Source organism: Typopeltis vanoorti, chromosome 2 (genome assembly GCF_054136105.1).
Source record: "Typopeltis vanoorti isolate ZY-2024b chromosome 2, IOZ_Tvanoo_1.0, whole genome shotgun sequence".
Lineage (NCBI taxonomy): Eukaryota > Metazoa > Arthropoda > Arachnida > Uropygi > Thelyphonidae > Typopeltis > Typopeltis vanoorti.
In genome coordinates, this window is record NC_143550.1 from 82,214,998 (window position 1) to 82,234,537 (window position 19,540).

Below are 19,540 nucleotides of genomic sequence, written 5' to 3' on the forward strand. Positions count from 1 at the left end.
AGGTCATCATCGGAAGAATACAAGTGTATAAGGAACCAAGCTACATGCTCATGCCCTGTATACTGGTAAACTAAATCTACACAGTTAATAAATCCTTTTCCCTAGCCTGACCTCTAGTGATAAAAAAAAATAATAATAAATAAATAAAAAATAAATAAATACAACTACAATAAACTGCTAAAGTCCTCATGTATTAATATTCTTCTGGATAGTTCTGATTGTTATAATATGATTTCTTTCAGTTGCTGTTGAATGTTACAAACATTTCACCAGGTTGTCTTCTTGTAGTGGGATTTTTCTATGGCTAGTTTAGGTTGTTATACAGGTTGTAGATGGGTCCTCCACAGGCTAGTTTAGGCTATTATACAGGTTGTAGATGGGTCCTCCACATTCGTGAAATGGTTAGGCCATTGTTTTTGTTGAGATTTGGGTTGTGTTTGACCATTTTACATGACTCTTTAAATTTTCTCTCAAACCAGGTTTTGGTGCAGTGTAGGGACTTGGTATTTTTCCAATCAATTCTGTGGTATGTTTGGAGTGTGTGGTCAGAAAGGCCTATTTTACCAAAATGGAGGTATTTAATGTGTCGTTTGTGTTCGTCTTGTCTGATTGGGATAGTTCGCCCTGTTTCCCCTATGTATGGTATGTTACATGTGCATTGTATTTTGTATACCCCTGGATGTGCCAGGTGTGGAAGAGAATCTTTAGAAGAACTGAGTAGGTGTCTTAACTTATTTGGGAGTTTAAAGGTGGTTTTAATGTTGTATTTGCGAAGTGTTCTGTCTATTTTTTCAGAAATGCCTCTAACATAAGGAATGGCAATAGCATTCTTGAAATCTTTTTTGTTCTTACTGGTATCTTTATGGAGGATCTTGTGAATAGTTTTTTTACTGTATCCATTTTTGATAAATGTTTGGTTGATGATCTTGTATTCTTGGTTTAGAGCCTTTTTATTAGAACAAATAGTTAGGGCTCTATGTTTAAGGGTGCTTATGACACCTAGTTTTTGTTGAAAGTTTATTTTTCACTTGGTTAGAGTATAATAAATTTAGTTTAATCCTTTATCCAAGTGTGAGTAAACAAAGTTTGCACCTGAAAGTATCTTCAGGACTGGGGTAAGGTGATACAACACCAGGGCAACTCGTTGCAAAGGTGTAGCAAGCTCCTTTATGGCCTGCCAAAAATACACAAACCAGGCACACCGCGTTGTCCGATTGTTGAAGGAATTGACAGCCCAAATTATCACTTAGCCAAAAAATTAGCTGCCACACTCAAGAAATTGGTCAGTTCCCTTCCTACATAAAAAATACACAACATTTCATTAATAAAATTAAAAGCATTACACTCAACGACCAAGATTTATTAGTCAGCTTTGACAGAACATCCCTTTTCACGAATGTCCCAATCAATGACACGATCTTGCTCCTACAGAACATATTTCCACATGATATCACGGCCCTCTTTGCCCATGTACTCTGCTCCGGGTATTTCGTGTGGCAAAACAATTTTTATCTTCAAAAAGAAGGTACAGCCATGGGCTCACCACTCTCTCCCCCAATAGCTAACTTTTATATGGAAGACTTTGAGCAACGTGCTCTAGAGACAGCATGTCTAAAGCCCAAAATTTGGCTCAGATACATCGACGATATTTTCACCATTTGGCCCCACGGCCACGAATAAATCTAAATACATTCCTAAACACACCATTGAAATGGAAAAAACAACTCTCTTCCTTTCCTAGACATACTTGTCACACGTCTTAACACAGGCTGTCTCTCCTTCTCAGTTTACCACAAACCTACACACACACACAGGCCAATACATAAACAAAAATTCTTACCACCACCCAACACAAAAACTAGGTGTCATAAGCACCCTTAAACATAGAGCCCTAACTATTTGTTCTAATGAACATGCTCTAAACCAAGAATACAAGATCATCAACCAAACATTTATCAAAAATGGATACAGTAAAAAAACTATTCACAAGATCCTCCATAAAGATACCAGTAAGAACAAAAAAGATTTCAAGAATGCTATTGCCATTCCTTATGTTAGAGGCATTTCTGAAAAAATAGACAGAACACTTCGCAAATACAACATTAAAACCACCTTTAAACTCCCAAATAAGTTAAGACACCTACTCAGTTCTTCTAAAGATTCTCTTCCACACCTGGCACATCCAGGGGTATACAAAATACAATGCACATGTAACATACCATACATAGGGGAAACAGGGCGAACTATCCCAATCAGACAAGACGAACACAAACGACACATTAAATACCTCCATTTTGGTAAAATAGGCCTTTCTGACCACACACTCCAAACATACCACAGAATTGATTGGAAAAATACCAAGTCCCTACACTGCACCAAAACCTGGTTTGAGAGAAAATTTAAAGAGTCATGTAAAATGGTCAAACACAACCCAAATCTCAACAAAAACAATGGCCTAACCATTTCACGAATGTGGAGGACCCATCTACAACCTGTATAACAACCTAAACTAGCCTGTGGAGGACCCATCTACAACCTGTATAACAACCTAAACTAGCCATAGAAAAATCCCACTACAAGAAGACAACCTGGTGAAGTGTTTGTAACATTCAACAGTAACTGAAAGAAATCATATTATAACAATCAGAACTATCCAGAAGAATATTAATACATGAGGACTTTAGCAGTTTATTGTAGTTGTATTTATTTATTTATTTATTTATTTTTTTTTTAAATTTTAGTATTATTATTATTTTTTATCACTAGAGGTTAGGCTAGGGAAAAGGATTTATTATACAGGGCATGAGCATGTAGCATGGTTCCTTATACACTTGTATTCTTCCGATAATGACCTCGATACAGGGGTCGAAACGTCAAGTTTTATTTTATTAGTAATTAATAAAATAATCTGTTCAACACGTGTTTTTGTGTCCCTAAATTTACAAATATAAATGCTAACAATAGGACAATTACTCTGAGAAAAATGGTTTCTAAGAATTAGAATTCACAATTATGATTAAAACAGCAAATCAAATTTTAGTGTTTATTTTAAAAGAAAATTCAGGATGTTTGAGGTGGATCTTTTGGATTATTATATAACCAATATTCTTCAAAATTATGTATTGTTTTCTTTTCTTGGGAGAAAACTATCACACACTCATACATACACACACACATCTGTCATGCCTATGTCATGCAAAATAAGCCATGCAATCTTCAGAAGGTAAAAAAAAAAAAAAAAAAAAGGGAGGGAGATAAAATATTTTAAAAACTAAGCAAACCAACCTTTATATCTGATGTTATTTCAAAGTGCTAAACACATTTATGATTTACATGTAACCTCTTACAATATTAAAAAATGAAAAGTAAAAGAAGATCGTTTTTGTATGTGGGGAAATTTTTTTTTATAAAAACTGAATATGAAGAGAATCACTATTAATATGACCAAGAGTACACTCTGATTTTATCTTAATTACCCACACTGGGCATATAAATAAATATAAACTGTACTGACTTGTTTCCAAAAATTAGATCTGCATCAGGTGCTCCTTTTGGGTGGTGATACTTCTGACGACGATCTCTATTCAGGTTCATTACTGTAGGCCTCTGTTGAGCTGCCAACATTTCTAGTCAAATAATTATATATTGTGAATTTATTATTTCAAGCATTATTCTATAGACTACAATTAGTAATTTTAATTATGTTTCAGAAAGATAGATATTAAAAAATTTCCAAACATATTTTAATCAACAAAAGCAAATTGTGCTAACTAAAAATTTCTTGTTTTTAGCTAACTAAAATTTACATGTAACCTCTTACAATATTAAAAAATGAAAAGTAAAAGAAGATCATTTTTGTATGTGGGGAAATTCAGGTCATTCAGGAAGAATAACCAGATGTTTCTATAGTCAAGAAAAGAAATGCAACTTGTTTTTACATTCTGAATTAATTAAAAAAAAAAAACATGTCTCATGAAGTACTTGATTATCCAATTTCTTAAACCTCTCATCTTTTATATATCAAGTCCAAAAGTCTGTTATGGCAAAGTAACTTGGCTTCTTATATACCTAATTTTGGTACTGATAAAGCAATTAATCCTACTACCATGTATTTCAATGTGTGTGTATTCTCTGGCCACTCAGTCCAGTCTTTTCCACTGCTTCATCAATAAATATTATTTGCAACAAATCAAATATCCCTGAAGCTATCCTACTTATTTTAAAACAAGCAAATAAAATCATTCATTTCAAAATTTGCAGAACGCACTAAACAAAGGAGTAATTAAACCATATTTACACCACTCAACAAATTAAGTAATTCAACATTACAAAATTCACATTTTGGTGGTTCACTAACATTTATAGAGCTTCTGCATCTATGTATGCATGTTAAGTTTCTGGTAGGAAAAGTAGATTTGTTGACAGACATCACTCAGGCTGGATCAGATATGTTTGTGAAGGAGATCTGGAAGATTTTGGATTTGCACTTTTGATGCATTGTAATCTATTTCTATTTATTTGAGGATGACAGATGGTGCCATAAAGAATGCTCTTTCATTTCACAAAATAGGGCAGACTGGGTGACAAACACATGATATTAACAGAATTATGTTTCCAAAAGATAGATATTAAAATTTTTCCAAACATCTGTTATTCAGCAAAAGCAAACAACACTAACTAAAATTTGCTTGGGCAGTTTTCTATAAAACAAACATTGGCCTCCTGTCTTGGCTATAATGTCACCCAATTCAATTCTCCTTACTTGGCTATTCATGATTGTTATTTAATGTAAACTTGAAGTGGAAGAGACATGGAACATGTAGTAATGGATTCTGTACCATGCCATATGTTCGGCCTGAAACTTCCCCCATCCCCCAAATATCACTATTAGGTTCATCTTGAAATGTTGAGTTTTCCACTTGGTTATACTATAAATTAAAATTGCCAAGAAATTATATTCTTGGTTTAATCTTTTATCCAAGTGTAAGCAAACAAAGTTTGCACATAAAGTAACTTCACGACTGGGCAATTCGTATACAGAGGTAGACTTCACATCAGCCTCTTGCCTTAGCATCCCATAATGCAAAGTACATATCCTTACAAACCTGTATAAACATGTTTATACAGGTTTGTACATATCCTTACAGACATGTAGTGATCCTTCCCATAATGCTATGCATTATGGGAAGGATCACTACCATAATGCATAGCATAGATCCTTCCCATAATGCATAGCATTATGGGAAGGATCACTACCCAGACAATTTCAACCTTTATTGATGTGAAAAAGTAAAAGGGTGCTCATCATAGGCCTAGAGTAGTTAGTATGGGGGTGCAAGAGAGCCTGATAGTATTAGGAGAAAGAAAAAACGCATAGTACAAGAGATACAGAAAAGGCCTCAGCTCTTTTATATCATCATATACGAGGGTAGTCTGAAAAGTTCTCGGCCTCAACCATAGATGGCAACACTATCGGCAAGACAAGAAACAGAGTATCATGCGGTTATAAAATTCTTTGTAAAAGAAGGTTTAAACGCCAAAAGAAATTCATTTGAAGTTCATAAAAGTTCAATGGGCACTCTTCTCCTTCATTTTTGACAATTAAGAAATGGGCTGATGAGTTTAAATGTGGGCGTATCAGCCTTGAAGATGATCCATGTAAAGGATGTCCAAAAAGGGTAACAATACCAGAAATCATTGATCAACTGCATGATACGGTATTAGATGACCGGAGAGTCAAAGTACATGAAATTTCTGAGACTATAGGTATTTCAAAAGAACATGTAGAATATATTTTGCATGAAGAATTACAAATGAAAAAGCTCTGCGCAAGTTGGATGTGGCGCTTGCTCACAGCACATCAAAAAGGCACTCACATGAAAATCTCTGAACAGTGCTTGGAGCATTTTAACAAGAATAAAACTGATTTTGTGCATCGATTTATTACTGTCGATGAGATTTAGATTCACCATTACACACCAGAATCCAAACAGCAGTCAAAACAGTGGACAGAAGCCGGTTGTTCAGCACCAAAGAAGACAAAGTCAGTTCCATCAGCAGGAAAGGTCATGGCATCGGTGTTTTGGGATGCTAAAGGCATTTTGTTTATTAATTATCTTGAAAAGAATAAAACAATAACCGGATAATATTATTCCGATCTTTTAACCAGGCTAGACAGAAAAATTTGTGAGAAAAGACCCACTTTGCAGAAGAAAAAAATCATCTTTCATCAGGAAAATGCCTGTCCACAAAGGTGTTTTGGCAATGGGAAAAATTAAGGAATCTGCACTATGAATTGTTGGAACATCCACCCTATTCCCTAGATTTGGCTCCCTCTGACTTCTATCTCCTCTCAAAACTAAAACTCTTTCTCACTGGTCAGCGTTTTTCTTTGAATCAAGAGGTGATTGTAGCTGTAGAGGTATATTTTACAGAGAACCACTACAGGGACGGGTTAATGGTGCTAGACCATCACTGGAATAAATGTATTAGTCTTAAGGGAGATCATGTTGAAAAATAAAAATAATTTTGAAATTATAAATTCGTTTTTCATTGTTAGTCTGAGAACTTTTCAGACAATCTTCGTAGTCAAAGGCTATCAGTTTTCCTTTTCACTAATCTCATATAGATGAATGACCAAAAGGCCAATTGAAACTAAAACGCAAAGATGACTGATACCCAGGTGGTTAGCCTTATCTGAGTTAACAATCGGCCTTGAGTTGGCCTTCTCTATCTGGGATTGCTTTCCAGTCATTCCTGCAATTGACTATAAGACCACATTGAATTAGGAGGATGGAACCATTTAAAAACCTCTATTAGCAAAAATAGACAGAATTTTATCTTCCCCTGGTGAATATTGCACAATATAGGTTGTCTACACCACATTATGAATAATGTTTCTGGCGAGTTGGGTGAAAAAAAAAGCTTTTCATATTCCACTTTGTCTGTAAAGGAATAACTTTGAATGGAGTGTTTATGAGCTATAAGCTCGCCCAGTGAGGGCAGTGAAATTAGCTTTGTTCGGATAGACGTAAGATTGACTTGGGCCTTTTATATTTGTAGCTTTCCGCTTCATTATATTCTGAAGCTTCCTTGAACAATGGGTTTGGGTGGTTGCTTGTCTTTGTAAAGAACTTCTAAGCTAGATCTAGGAGGAGGGAAGAGATGTAAAGAATGTTGACTTCTCTATGGATCTGGGAGTTTCTAATAAACCAAAGGACATCTAGAATCATCCTCAGGCACTTGTTCTGTAATCTCTGTAGTTTTTGAATATTTGTATATTTGTATTCGCAGGGTATGCATAAGCAATGACCGGTTTTATTACCATCTTGTAAATTATTAACTTTGTTTGTGTATCCAGTTTGCTTTTTCTGTTGATCACAGGGTTGTCAAATAAACAATGATTGCTGAATTGGAGTTTTTTTTTTATCCAGTATCACTCCAAGATATTTGACTTCAGTTTGCCATGGAATCTTAACTCCCAAAAGATAAATATCCTCCATATTATAGATTTTCTTTCTAGAAAACAGTATGGCAGAGCTCTTTTGGAGGTTTACTTGGATCCTTCAGTCGGCTAGCCATTTTTCTAGTATATATCTGCTTTGAAGTCTTCTAATTGCCAGTTTTGGGCTCAGAGATCTTTTTATTAATGCAGTATCACTGAATATAATGCAGTGAATGTTGTTCTCGGGTTCAGAGGGATGTCTGCTACGTAGATTGAGAAGGAGAGGGGCCAGAAGAGAGCCCTGAGGTATGCCTCCCAAGACCCTGTGTCTGGACAAAACTGTTTTGCCGACCCTGACCTGCATATATCTGTCTTTCAGGTATGAGTGGATTATTTCTGTTAACTTCATTGGCAAGTTAAATTTTATGAGTTTGTAAAGAAGGCCTTGATGCCATACTTTGTCAAATGCCTTCTCGGCATCAATGAAGATGGCAGCTGTATGGAGTTTCCAATTTTAGCCTTTTGTGATAATCTCCACTAGCCGGTGTACTTGTTGAACTATGCTATGGGCCTTGCTGAAGCCAAACTGCTCTTTGTGTAAAATTCCTAACTTATCTGTTTCTGCTTGAAGCCATGTGAGGATCACTTTCTCTGTCACCTTTCTGAGGCTGGACAACAGGCTGACAGGTCTGTAGCTTTCAGGGAGTTGAGGATTTTTCCTGGTTTCTTCAATGGCATGATGGTGGCTGTCTTCCAAGCAATGGGAAAATGCTGGTATCTCAAAATGGCATTGGTAATGTTGACGAGATGGACTATGGCCTTTCTTGGAAGTAGTTTTATTATTTAGTTGGTTATGCCATCTGGGCCTGAAGCCTTTTTACTGATTAGATGAGTTAAGATATTTATTATTTCTGGCAGAGTAGTGGGAGTGATATGTTCTGAATTATCAATATACTGTCGTAAAGTTGTCCTAACATGACGGTGAATCTTGTATACAAGGTTAATATTTAGATTTGTGTAAGATGGATTGCACTTGGATTCAAGGTTATCTATTAGTGCTTCAGCTTTCTCTTTATCTGTATGAACAATCCCTTTCTTGATTTGTATGGGGGGGGGGGATATGAGTTGCTTTTTGGTGTGGATGGCTCTTAAGAATTTCCAGACGGAGTGATCTTCAGCATTGATGTTACCCAATTTGGCTTCCTATTGATGGTTTCTGTGTTTTTGAAGAGCTTCATGAACTTGTCTGTTTAGGTTGTTCAGTACTGTTTTGTCTTGTGAGGCTCTTGTATTATGGAATCTTTTTCTGGCTCTGTTTTTTTTGCTCTAATTAGGTCCATGATTTCCTCTGGGATATGGTTGGTTGGGTGAAAGACAGTGGTTTGCCTGACTGATTCTATTGCTTTCTGAATTTGGATGGTTAAGTTATTTACTGCGGAGTCTATCTCTTCCTTTTTACTGATGTTGGGCACCGGACCAACATAATTCGGAAGAACCTTGGCTAACTTGTCCCATGGTATGAATGTGTGCAGGGGAGAGAATTGATCTGATGAACCTAGATTAAGCACTTATGGGACTGTGGTCAGAAGATAATTCATCAATGTTTCCAATTTGTATTGATATCTTATATTTTTAAAAATAACGATATCTAGCATATCCGAGCTGCCTGATGGGCTGAAGTGGGTGGGCTCGGTAGGTCCAGCCACAACAGCAGAGTTGAGCATTGTGTAGTTGAATAGCATATAGCCTTTGGTGTTAATTGAAGAGCTTTACCAAGCTGTGTGTTTTGAATTGAGGTCTCCTATTATTATGGAGTCATTGGATCCAAGGATAGAGTCCAGATCTGTTGTCAGCAGAGGAATGCTTGGAGGATTATAAGCAGCTTAGATCTTGAGAATGCCAGCGCTGCTGGTATGCACCTCCAGGTTCACGCTTTTGAGGGGTTGGGTATTGTATTATGATTTAGGTAATTCTTGATATATATGGCTGTGCCTCCACCTCTTGCACCAAGTCTATCATTTCTGTACATAGTGTAGCCATGAATTCTAGGGTTATTAGCTGGTCTTAGGTGTGTTTTACCAATCAAGATGATATCAGCACTATGACGAGTCGCAAATTCTTGAAGTTCCAGGACCTTGTTTATCAATCCATTTACATTCCATGTAACTATCATGAGTGACTTTGGTTTGAATTTTTTACTCATAACAGATGGCTGCTATAATGGTTTGAGTGCCTTGCAGGAATCTCTTTCTGGAAGATAGTGAAGGGCTTGTTTTGCTGAATTCCTGCAGCATGGTGGCAAGCGAAGCAGTTAAAACTGATGTTAGGTTGGAGCTTGCTTGCTCGAGAGATGTATGAATCTTAGTTTGTGCAGCCTCGGCATATGTTTTGGTCATGGTTGTGGATCGTGTTCCTTCCTGTGCGGTTGAAGGTGTGAGATGTTTTGGACTGGGGGGGGGGGGGGCACCTACGTGGTTGCTTACGGTGTCGTTGCAAGGAGGAGGAAGATTGACTCTTGCTTACCCTCGATTTCTTGGATTGAAAAGGCATCCCGTGTAGTTGGTGGAGGCGAGGTCCTTTGCAGTTAGCACAGCAAGCAGGAATAGATCGTAGCTTGGTGCAGGTGTTGGTCTGGTGTCCCTCACCACACTTCAAGCACCTGTAGGCTGTCTTACACAATTTCTGGGTGTGCCTGAACCTCTGGCACCTATGACACTGTCCTGCTGATGCTTTCTTCCTGAGCGGCTCAGTTGATATTTTGAGTCCACATACAACTGTCAGCTTATAGATTTGCTTTTGTGTATTGCTGATTTCTACCAGCACCAAAGGCATTGGTCTTTTATCTGACAAAAGCATCCTGCTCACTTTAACTGGGGACAGACCCTGTCTGGAGAGGTTGGTGATCACATCTTCAGGGGTGATACCTTCAGCAACCCCCACAAAGAACCACCTTCAGGTTCTTTTTGCTGGGTAAAGTGAAGGTATGGTATGGGAGATTTGTATTGTCCATAAATCTAGTCATTTGTCTATAGTCCATGACTGTGGCAGGTTGAATTTCAACTCCTTCATCGGAGTTTTTGGCCCAAGAGAATGTGATGTTCTGTTCCCTGAGAGCTGTGAGACAGGAATGCATTTTTCTTAATCCCTTAAGATGACTGGTGGTACCTTTTCTTTAGGTACATTGACTGATTCCATCTCTATTGTTTTTGGTTCTTCTGTGGTGGTAAAGATTTTTCTCTTCTTTTTGACTGTTTGGAATTCTGTATGTGTTTCCAAGGTCTGACAGATGCTGTTTTGGGATGTAGCATCTTCTAGATTTGGGGAGTGTACAAAGTCTGATTGTGTCTGTGTAATGAATTCGTCACTTATGTCATCCATTTTGTCTTCTATGACTGCATGACTGTGCTGAGGGGGGGGGGGAATGTATCAAAAAGTTAACTTTTCCCAGCCAGCTATACTCAGTAGCTTTCCCAGTCTGAGGAATTCCTTATATACCTCCTCAAATATGGCCTCATTCACTTATTCTATCATGGTTTTGCCATGATAGTAATAAGCGAAAAATGTGTAAAGACACAGACAGAGAAAGAATAAAGATTACTCAGGTGTCTCGAGCAAATTACAGATAATCCTGTGGACTTTTGAGGGTCCACTGGCAAATCCCGTAGAGACACACACAGGTGTCTACTAGCAAACACAATATATTATAGTTTAAAATGCCCTAAAAACAGGGGAAAGGAATGTCAAGAACTCACTTGGCCACAGTGCGGAAACCTCCCTCCCTAAAGTACCATTCATCCACCACTGGTCCTCGTTGTGGGTGGGGCCTAAGCGGCCATCAGACTTTGTGCATTTTTCATGCGGGGGGGGGGGGGGGGGGGGAAGACAGTAGGTTTCAGACTCTGTTAGTGCCAGTGCAATGTGAGCTTCCCGAAAAACCTTGTATAAAATCTAATCAGGCTCAGTCTAAAAATAACACGTCTGATCTCAATCACATTCAGCCACATTCACTCTTTTATTCTACACCACGTTAACCGAAGTAATATAGAAGTCATATTTCCATATACAAGTAGCTGAAAGGCATCACACCTTATTACTACAAGACTCTGGATTAGAGATAGATGTCGAAATTTTTTCCATTTGGTTATACTATAAATTAAAGATGCCAAGAAATTATATTCTTGGTTTAATCATTTATCCAAGTGTAAGCAAACAAAGTTTGCAAATGAAGTAACTTCATGACTGGGCAACTCGTATATAGAGGCCAATTTCACATCACTTGTTTTGAACACAAATCTTTAATTTATTAGGTCCAGTCTGCTATATTATTCAGCAGACAGTCTGAAGAATAACAGTTTTAAAGATATATTCTGAAAGAGAAGAAATTATGAGCTCTCCATGCTCTCCAACATATTTTGAAAACATTCGCTGATACTGGATACTGAAAAAATAAATAAAAGTTCACTGGGCTTTGCTCTGAAATTTGAAGTTTTTGAGACAACTTTTCTCCAATAAGTACAGTGGTGATAGTATTAACTTGATATTTGAAACTCACCTACCTCCTACTGATGCCTGGCCCGCTAATGCTTGGCATTTCCTTTGGAGTTATTATTACTATTCAAGACTTCCACAGTCACAAGACTCATCACAGGAGATATATCTTAGTCTATCCATAACACACTTCTTAACCCCTTTCAATGTCTGCATGTTCACCAGCCAATCACAGGCAATGAGTTCCATGGTACAACCACATAAAAAAAACCCATCTTCCCACTCATCACTTTCTTCTAGTGTATGAAAAATCTCCCCAGCATCAATCCTGTAAATATCTCTCAAGATGTATATTCCAGACAGACCCATTAGTACTTTGAATGCTGCATAGGAATTAGAAAGAATAACAGAAGAAGATGAGTTAGAAGTATTAAAGCTTCTACAAGAGCTAAAGAATAACTCAAATACAGCAATTTAACTGGTGAGATATGGGTATGGGTGCTGAAGGAATAAGCAAAACAGTTAGCAATGGCTCTGATCTAGTTGTCAAAACCTAAGTCTCAACGCATGCATGATTCCTAATGAGTAGAAGGCGAGCAAGATAATTCCATTATACAAGGATGATGCAGTGAATTATAAACCAATTTTTATCTTTGTGTGGTCATCAAAATACTGGAAAGCATGGTCAGGAATCACACTCAAAAGTGGGTAGATAATGCTGGGATCCTCTGAAATTTAAAGGACAGTGCAGTTCTGTTAAAAGCAAGTCTTGCTTAGAAATCTGCTCATGTTCTATAATAGAATGAGAACAGATCTGAAAAAGAGGAATGAATATACCACAATACCTCTAGATTTTGGCAAGGCATTCAGTAGGAGGCCACAGTGGAGAATGTTATACAAGCCCAAAAGGATGGGTTTACAAAATGAATTGTGACATAGATTTGAAAGTGGCTGGCTGACTGACTGGTATCAGAAAGTGATGCATGATGGTGCTGAGTCTATTAGGAGGATGACAAATGGTATATTACAAGTGTTCTTGGGCCATCATCATTATTTACCTTGTATAATAATATTGGGGAGGGTCTTGAGTGGGATATGAAACTATTTGCTGATGATGCTAAGTCAGGGATAATGCAATCCCTGCAAGCTGACTTGAACATATTGATTATATGGCAAATGACAATGAATGTCAGTTCAATGTTGTCATGTGTAAGCTCACCCACTTGGTTATGCTCTGTGCACAACCAAGTGGAATTTGTTGGAAGTGGTGCGAAGCTTGAGACCTAGTGGTGGTGAGGAGGTGATTATGGACAGCAAGTTAAGGTTTAGGAGGTTAAATCATGGTATCAGATAACAGCGCTGTTAAAGAGAACACTAACTTGTAGGAAAAAGGACGTTATTCTTCCACTTTACAATGATAAAATCAAAGTGTGTAGATATGGTCATATGGATTCCAAGAAGATGGGGAGACAGTTGAAAAGATTCAGTTGTGAGTAACCAAAATGATAACTGAATTAAGGAATTGTGCAGATGATGGGAGACTGAAGGTATGTGCCTATCATTGCCCACTCTCTCTCTTTTGTATCTATTTCTCAAAGTTAGTAAGTGGATTTTACAGAATAGACATAAGGGAGTTTTGCAGAGGTGGGGATGTTGGAGGTAGAACTTTGTGAGATCCTGGAAGCTGATTAGAGATATTGATAGGAAGCATATGTGGTCCAGGTTCTTCTTGTGACATATGGAAAGTATATGAAATGGTCTACTACTGGATGATGATGTGTCTTTGTGACCATCGTCAAAAAGAGATGTATTTAAATATGAGTTTCTAAATGGGCCTACTGCTGATCATGTTATTGCAGGTTTGGCAGAACTGCAAAACCTACAATAACATGGCCATGGAAAGCAGAAGTCCCAAAGGTCTTCTCACTTAGCAATGCTGTAAATATCAAAAGATATGAGGCTGAAAATGGCCAAATGAAGGGTGCCACTAGAAAGGAAAATTGTACAAGATTATGGTTTGAGTTAATGAGAGGAGAAGAGACTGCAACAGTGTACTTGGAAGAATTGTTTAAGAAAAGATCTCGAATGTTCTCCGAGTGGAGAGGATTTTCTGATATTCTGTTTGGTGGATGACAATTGCATTAGGTTGTTATTTAAAACAAATTCTTCAGCTTCTCTTCCAATGGAAAAAGACAGACAGCTGGAGCTGCAGGAAATCAAGTTTCTAGGATAAGATTTCAACGTAATCAGTCCTCTTTAAGCTGTGCATGTGCACATACAAGTCAAAAAAAGGAAGTGCACATGCCTAGTAACTGCAAGCACAAAATATTTCCTTTCAGAATTTCTAATTTACAGTCAATTTTTGAATGCACTATAGAAAAAAAAAAATTATATGATAAATCATACTTGTCACTTATTTTCTTTAGTAATTTCTCCAATGTCTTCATTCCAATATTACTAACTTAAGTTGGAATGATGGATTGGAGGATTACCATGAGAGAAAAAAAGTTACAGAGACTTGCAAAAGATGATGTCAGTGCATCAAAAGGTCAACAAGTACTAAAAACAAAGAAATCGAAAAACATGTGAAGATGACGTCAACACACCTGGAAGTAAGCATGCGAATGGAAAACAAAGGAAGCCTAGACACATATAAGGCACCCCAGCAGTAAGCAAAATTATTACAGGATTCTCAATGCTTGCTCTCTCTTGCCTGTAATCATTGCCATTGTGGTCGGAAAAAGAAAGAGAGGCTTCGTGTGCTTGTATTTGAAGATTTCAATCGTTCGTGATCGAAAGGAATGGAAGAGAAACTTCAGCTATCGTGGATCGCATATATGAAGGAGACATTGTGAGAAGACATTACGAAAGAATAGACCAGCACAGTGAATGAAAGAAAGGTTAGGAAGATCCCTGTGGAATATATGATTAATGCAAAGGATTGTTTGTGAAAGAGAAATAATTGTAGAATGTGCATGAATTTATTGTATGTAATGCAATGTGCCAGTGGGATATTGTATAGAAAGACTAGACCAGTGTGTGTCTCACGATCATATAATGTTAAGTTTAGGTGTTATGATAATTCAGAATCAAAGTTTAGAGGAATGAGGAACTTGTATCTATCTAGTGTGTACATTGTAAATATATTCTTTGGGTCTTAATAAATAATTTATGAATAACACACTGAACTGTGAAGTGTCAATGCGCTATCTCCAAAAAAAATTACGCACCTGTGTGCGAGTATTATGTACAATTTTTATGCAACTGTCACAACTGACTGAGAGGGTTAAATTTAAAGTACAGTGGGGAATGTGCATGCGATCTCAGAAACCTACATTGTCTTTGAATGATGTCTTATATTCTCAGTATAGTCTAGCTGGTGCAGTCGATAAACAAATAAATCTGCTAGAGTATAGAATGCAAGTGGTAAGACATAGCATAAACGTATATACATATGGCAGCAGTCAGAAAGTAAGGCCACCGGCCATTAAAGGTAAAAGGAAAGACCAAAGACAAAGCAGGATAGATAGATGCGGATATAAGATAAATATAAAATTTTACAAATGGCATAAAAGATATTTTACAGTGTAATATGGAAAGTTAAGGTTGAGTGGTTTGTAACTACAATTTAGGATTTGTTCAAAAATAGGCGAGGTTTGAATATCTATAGTTGGGGATGCACATTATTTAAGTTAGTTTTATGCAACCACAAATATTGAAGTGGATGCAGGCCAATATTTATTTATTTTTTTGAGTTTTTGAGGGTGTTTCTTTTTTAACTGTGGTAATGCATTTGAGTTTACTGTCATTGTGGTATTTCAGAGGTGAAAGAAAGAGTTGGAGGACATGCAGTAATTATCCAATCTCTATGCCACAACATACCAGCAGCACGATTATATTCCAGCTGATTGGGAAGATTCCTTATAATATGTTGCTATTGAATCAATTCTGTGTACCGTGAGGAACTGATGACTTTATTCAGGAAAAAAAAAAAAAAAAACTGCCATTTTGTTTAAAAGTGTGTGAAAATATATATGTGTGTATTTTTAATATATATATATATATATATATATATATATATATATATATATTAAAGAGAAACATCTCTTACAAAAGATCTCATGCAACTGCGTTATCCAGTCATGTTCTTTGTTCAAATAATCCTAATGATGATCAACAAAGTCACTCCGTTTGCTGGGATAGATCAGAAAATATCTTTTGCTGCGATGAGTTTGAGAGGAAAATTGTAGAATCAAGGGAAATCCTGCTGAACCCTGTCCACTTAAACAACAATTTGAGTTATAACATCCCAGATAGCCATGCTGCAGTTATTCAATATAGGTGTTCACATGAGCCTGCACGCACACTTGCAATAAACAATGGCACGCCTGTTAGAACAACTTGAAAAAATACAACGTTTTTTATGTATCAATTATGTGTGGCAATTTTTACCTGTAATTTCCAGTTTGTTTTGAAACTTCGATGTTTATTACTATTATTGTCCTTTAAGAATACCTGAGGAAGGCTGTTATAAGTCGAAACTAGTCGTATTATTCTTATTAAAATCTTTATAAGTTATCTCGGTATTTAGTCATTAAATCTATTTTTTAAAATGTATCACAATAACCGAGTAAAAGCCGATAATCACACACACATACACACATATTTATGTAATAATTTTTTTTTTTTTTTTTTTTTTTTTTTTTAACTTGGTTATTTTAACTCCTAATCCCAAGCATGTAAACAATTAAGTTTGCGCCTGAAACAAAGTTCAAGTCTAAAGATGGTATAACACCAGGGCAACTCATTGTAAAGGTGGGCAAAGCTCTGATCACTATTCTTAGTATTTTCCCATAATGTAAAGCACATCTCACTAGAAGATGTATACTGCAATACATTATGGGTGAGGTCACTACCCAGACCGGTCTGGGTAGTGACCCCACCTTTACAATGAGTTGCCCTGGTGTTATACCATCTTTAGACTTGAACTTTGTTTCAGGTGCAAACTTACTTGTTTACATACTTGGGATTAGAAGTTAAAATAACCAAGTTTATAAAATTACTTGGTTATCCTAATATATATATATATATATATATATATATTTGTTTATTCCGACACCTAAAAAAAAAACAGGTTGTTCATACCACAAGTATCATTTTAGTGTTTCTAATTTCTTTCAAATATATTCATCTACTTTAAAAACAATTCTAGTTTTCCCCAAGCTACTAAAATATCATATATTGCATACACTTATCTTAGTCCTAATTGTGTTAATTATACTATAATTAACACAACAGAGGTGTAATACAAAAGAAATACAGTTCAATTAAAATAACTATACAAATTAATTATTTACATAAAATTCACAGGAGGTATGCCATCTTCAATATTCCTTCCAAATAAAGAACCTTATCCTATCTCAAGACTTATGTGCAAACAATACTGGAAAAATTATTCCGCTTCAGAAAGTTATCCATGAAGAGAAAATACTTAGTGTAAACTGTTGGCTTTACAGTTCTCTAAACAAATTTTCATTACATAAATTCAGTTCTTTCCTTGTCTGAATAATATAGTTTTCTTCTGGTCTTCAGTATTCTGTAATACACACACAACTTAGAACAACAACTTTCGGCTTGACAAAATGTTCTGTCTTTGGTTTCATCCATTGAGAGGAATAAACACGTTACACAAAAAAACTAGTACTTCAATTTGTCCCTTCCAAACTTGAACTACTGTTTATTCCTTACAAGAACATCAGAGGCTGCCTTCTTGATTTTTATCTTCTGGTGGTTGTAAACCATTTCAAAGAATAAATACTTTCAGTTAAATTTATAGGACTCTAAATACATTCCTATAACTCTTTCTCCTTTCTAGTGGAACCCATATTCTCGTTTCTGTTCCTATCTCTCCAGCAACCATTTAAATAACTATAGAATAGAATAATATGCAACAGTAAATAACTTTTTTTTATTATGTAAATATTTCATCTTATGTCTCATAAGACATAAATAAGCCTACGTGCTACTTTTTTTTTTTAAAATTCTATTCCTATTGTTGTTTATCACTGTACTGATGATGTCTTATTAGACATATGACAAAATATTTACATAATAAAAAAGTTATGGGGTGCTTAAGGGTCAAAGCTGTATAACTGAGAGGAGACCTCCACATAGCCTTTAAAGGAATGCAGAATACGGATCAGGGGTTCTAACCTAATGTCCAATCCTCACCTTCTCATGGTGCACCCTGTTGGGTATTTACTTGGATACTGAACGAACGAGGATAGGATGGCAATTTGGGATTTAGCCTACCAAATTGTATTCTTATTGGTTAAACCAAAATAAAAAATGAAGGAACAACATGACAAAATTTCATGCTAGCTGGGGCGCTGCCCGGTTAAAAAAAGCCCTGTTGTTTTTGCCAGGGAACCAGGACGAACAGCGAAAAGTCAGCTACTGGAGCAAATCTGAAAACACGCCCCAACTCAACATCACCAGAGTTAAAGATCTTTCTGAGCAATAAATACAAAATGTTATATTCAGGCAATGACAATCAAGGAAAAGAAGGAGTAGCCATAGTATTCAACACAAAATAAGAGGCTAATCTTCTTGAATGGCAGTCAGTCTCAAGTAGAGTAATGTGGGCAAATATGAGAATGGGGAACTGGACAATGAGACTTATTTGTGCCTATGGTCCCACAGAAGGTTCTACTAAGGTAGAAGTGGAGGAATTTGTTGAGGCTTTAGAAAAAGCAACTGACACAATGCAAAAGGAAAAGTTGGTCCTTGTTGGGGATCTAAATAGCAGAGTAGGAAATGATTGTGAGACATACAAAAATATTTTGGGAAAATTTGGAGAAAAGAGCAAAGCTAATAATGATGGCAAATATCTGTTGGATTTCTGCTCAGGACATGGACTGGTTATTACTAACACCATGTTCCAACATAAAAATGTGCACAAATTCACATGGAGAGAAGAGGCTAGGAATAAGAAAAGTCTCATTGACTATGTTATTGTTGATAGTGATGTTTTCTCCCTGGTGCAGGACACCAGAGTGTACAGAGGATTTGAAATTGGAAGTGATCACTATTTAGTCTTGAGCAGGATAAAATTGAATTTCATATTGAAAAGAATAACATGTAAGAAAGTTTTAAAGCAAATAAAAGTTGAGCAGCTCTCAGATGTGAACTGTAGACTAAAATACACAAAGATTATTGAAGAAAAAATGAAAGAGTTTGAGAACAGGAATCAAACTTTGGAGATTCAGTGGCAAGCCTTGAAAAAAGCCCTGATTGATTCAGCTAGAGAGGCATGTGGTGAAGTTGTCTGCAAGTATAGAAAAATTAGAACTCCATGGTGGACAGAGGAAGTGAAGGAAAAGAAGAAAGCATATCAAATGTTCCTGGCAAATAAGTCAGCTTGTGCTCTTAGAGAATACAGAGACAAATGCAAGAATGCTAAACAGTGTGTAAAACTAGCTAAACAAAAGTCATGGGAGGACTTTGGCAAGAATATAGAAAATAAATATCAAGAAGGTGGCAAAATATTCTGGAGGTTGTTGAAGGAGCTTAGGAAAGGAGGAAATTGTGCTGTAAAGTTAGAAGAGT

General features: G+C 36.4%; 1 protein-coding gene across 8 annotated transcripts in view; it reads right to left on the reverse strand.

Moving 5' to 3' along the window:
- Positions 1 to 19,540, reverse strand: part of Upf2 (UPF2 regulator of nonsense mediated mRNA decay) — a 705,876-nt gene that overhangs the window by 84,606 nt on the left and 601,730 nt on the right. For all 8 annotated transcript variants that reach the window (XR_016550243.1, XR_016550244.1, XM_090412106.1 and 5 more), the window contains one exon: positions 3,515 to 3,626. Coding sequence is in view for 5 of the 8 variants with exons in the window: in XM_090412106.1 (XP_090268232.1) it covers positions 3,515 to 3,626 (112 nt within the window). In the remaining 3 variants the exon portion in view is untranslated. Of the gene's footprint in view, positions 1 to 3,514; positions 3,627 to 19,540 lie in introns of those variants that run through there.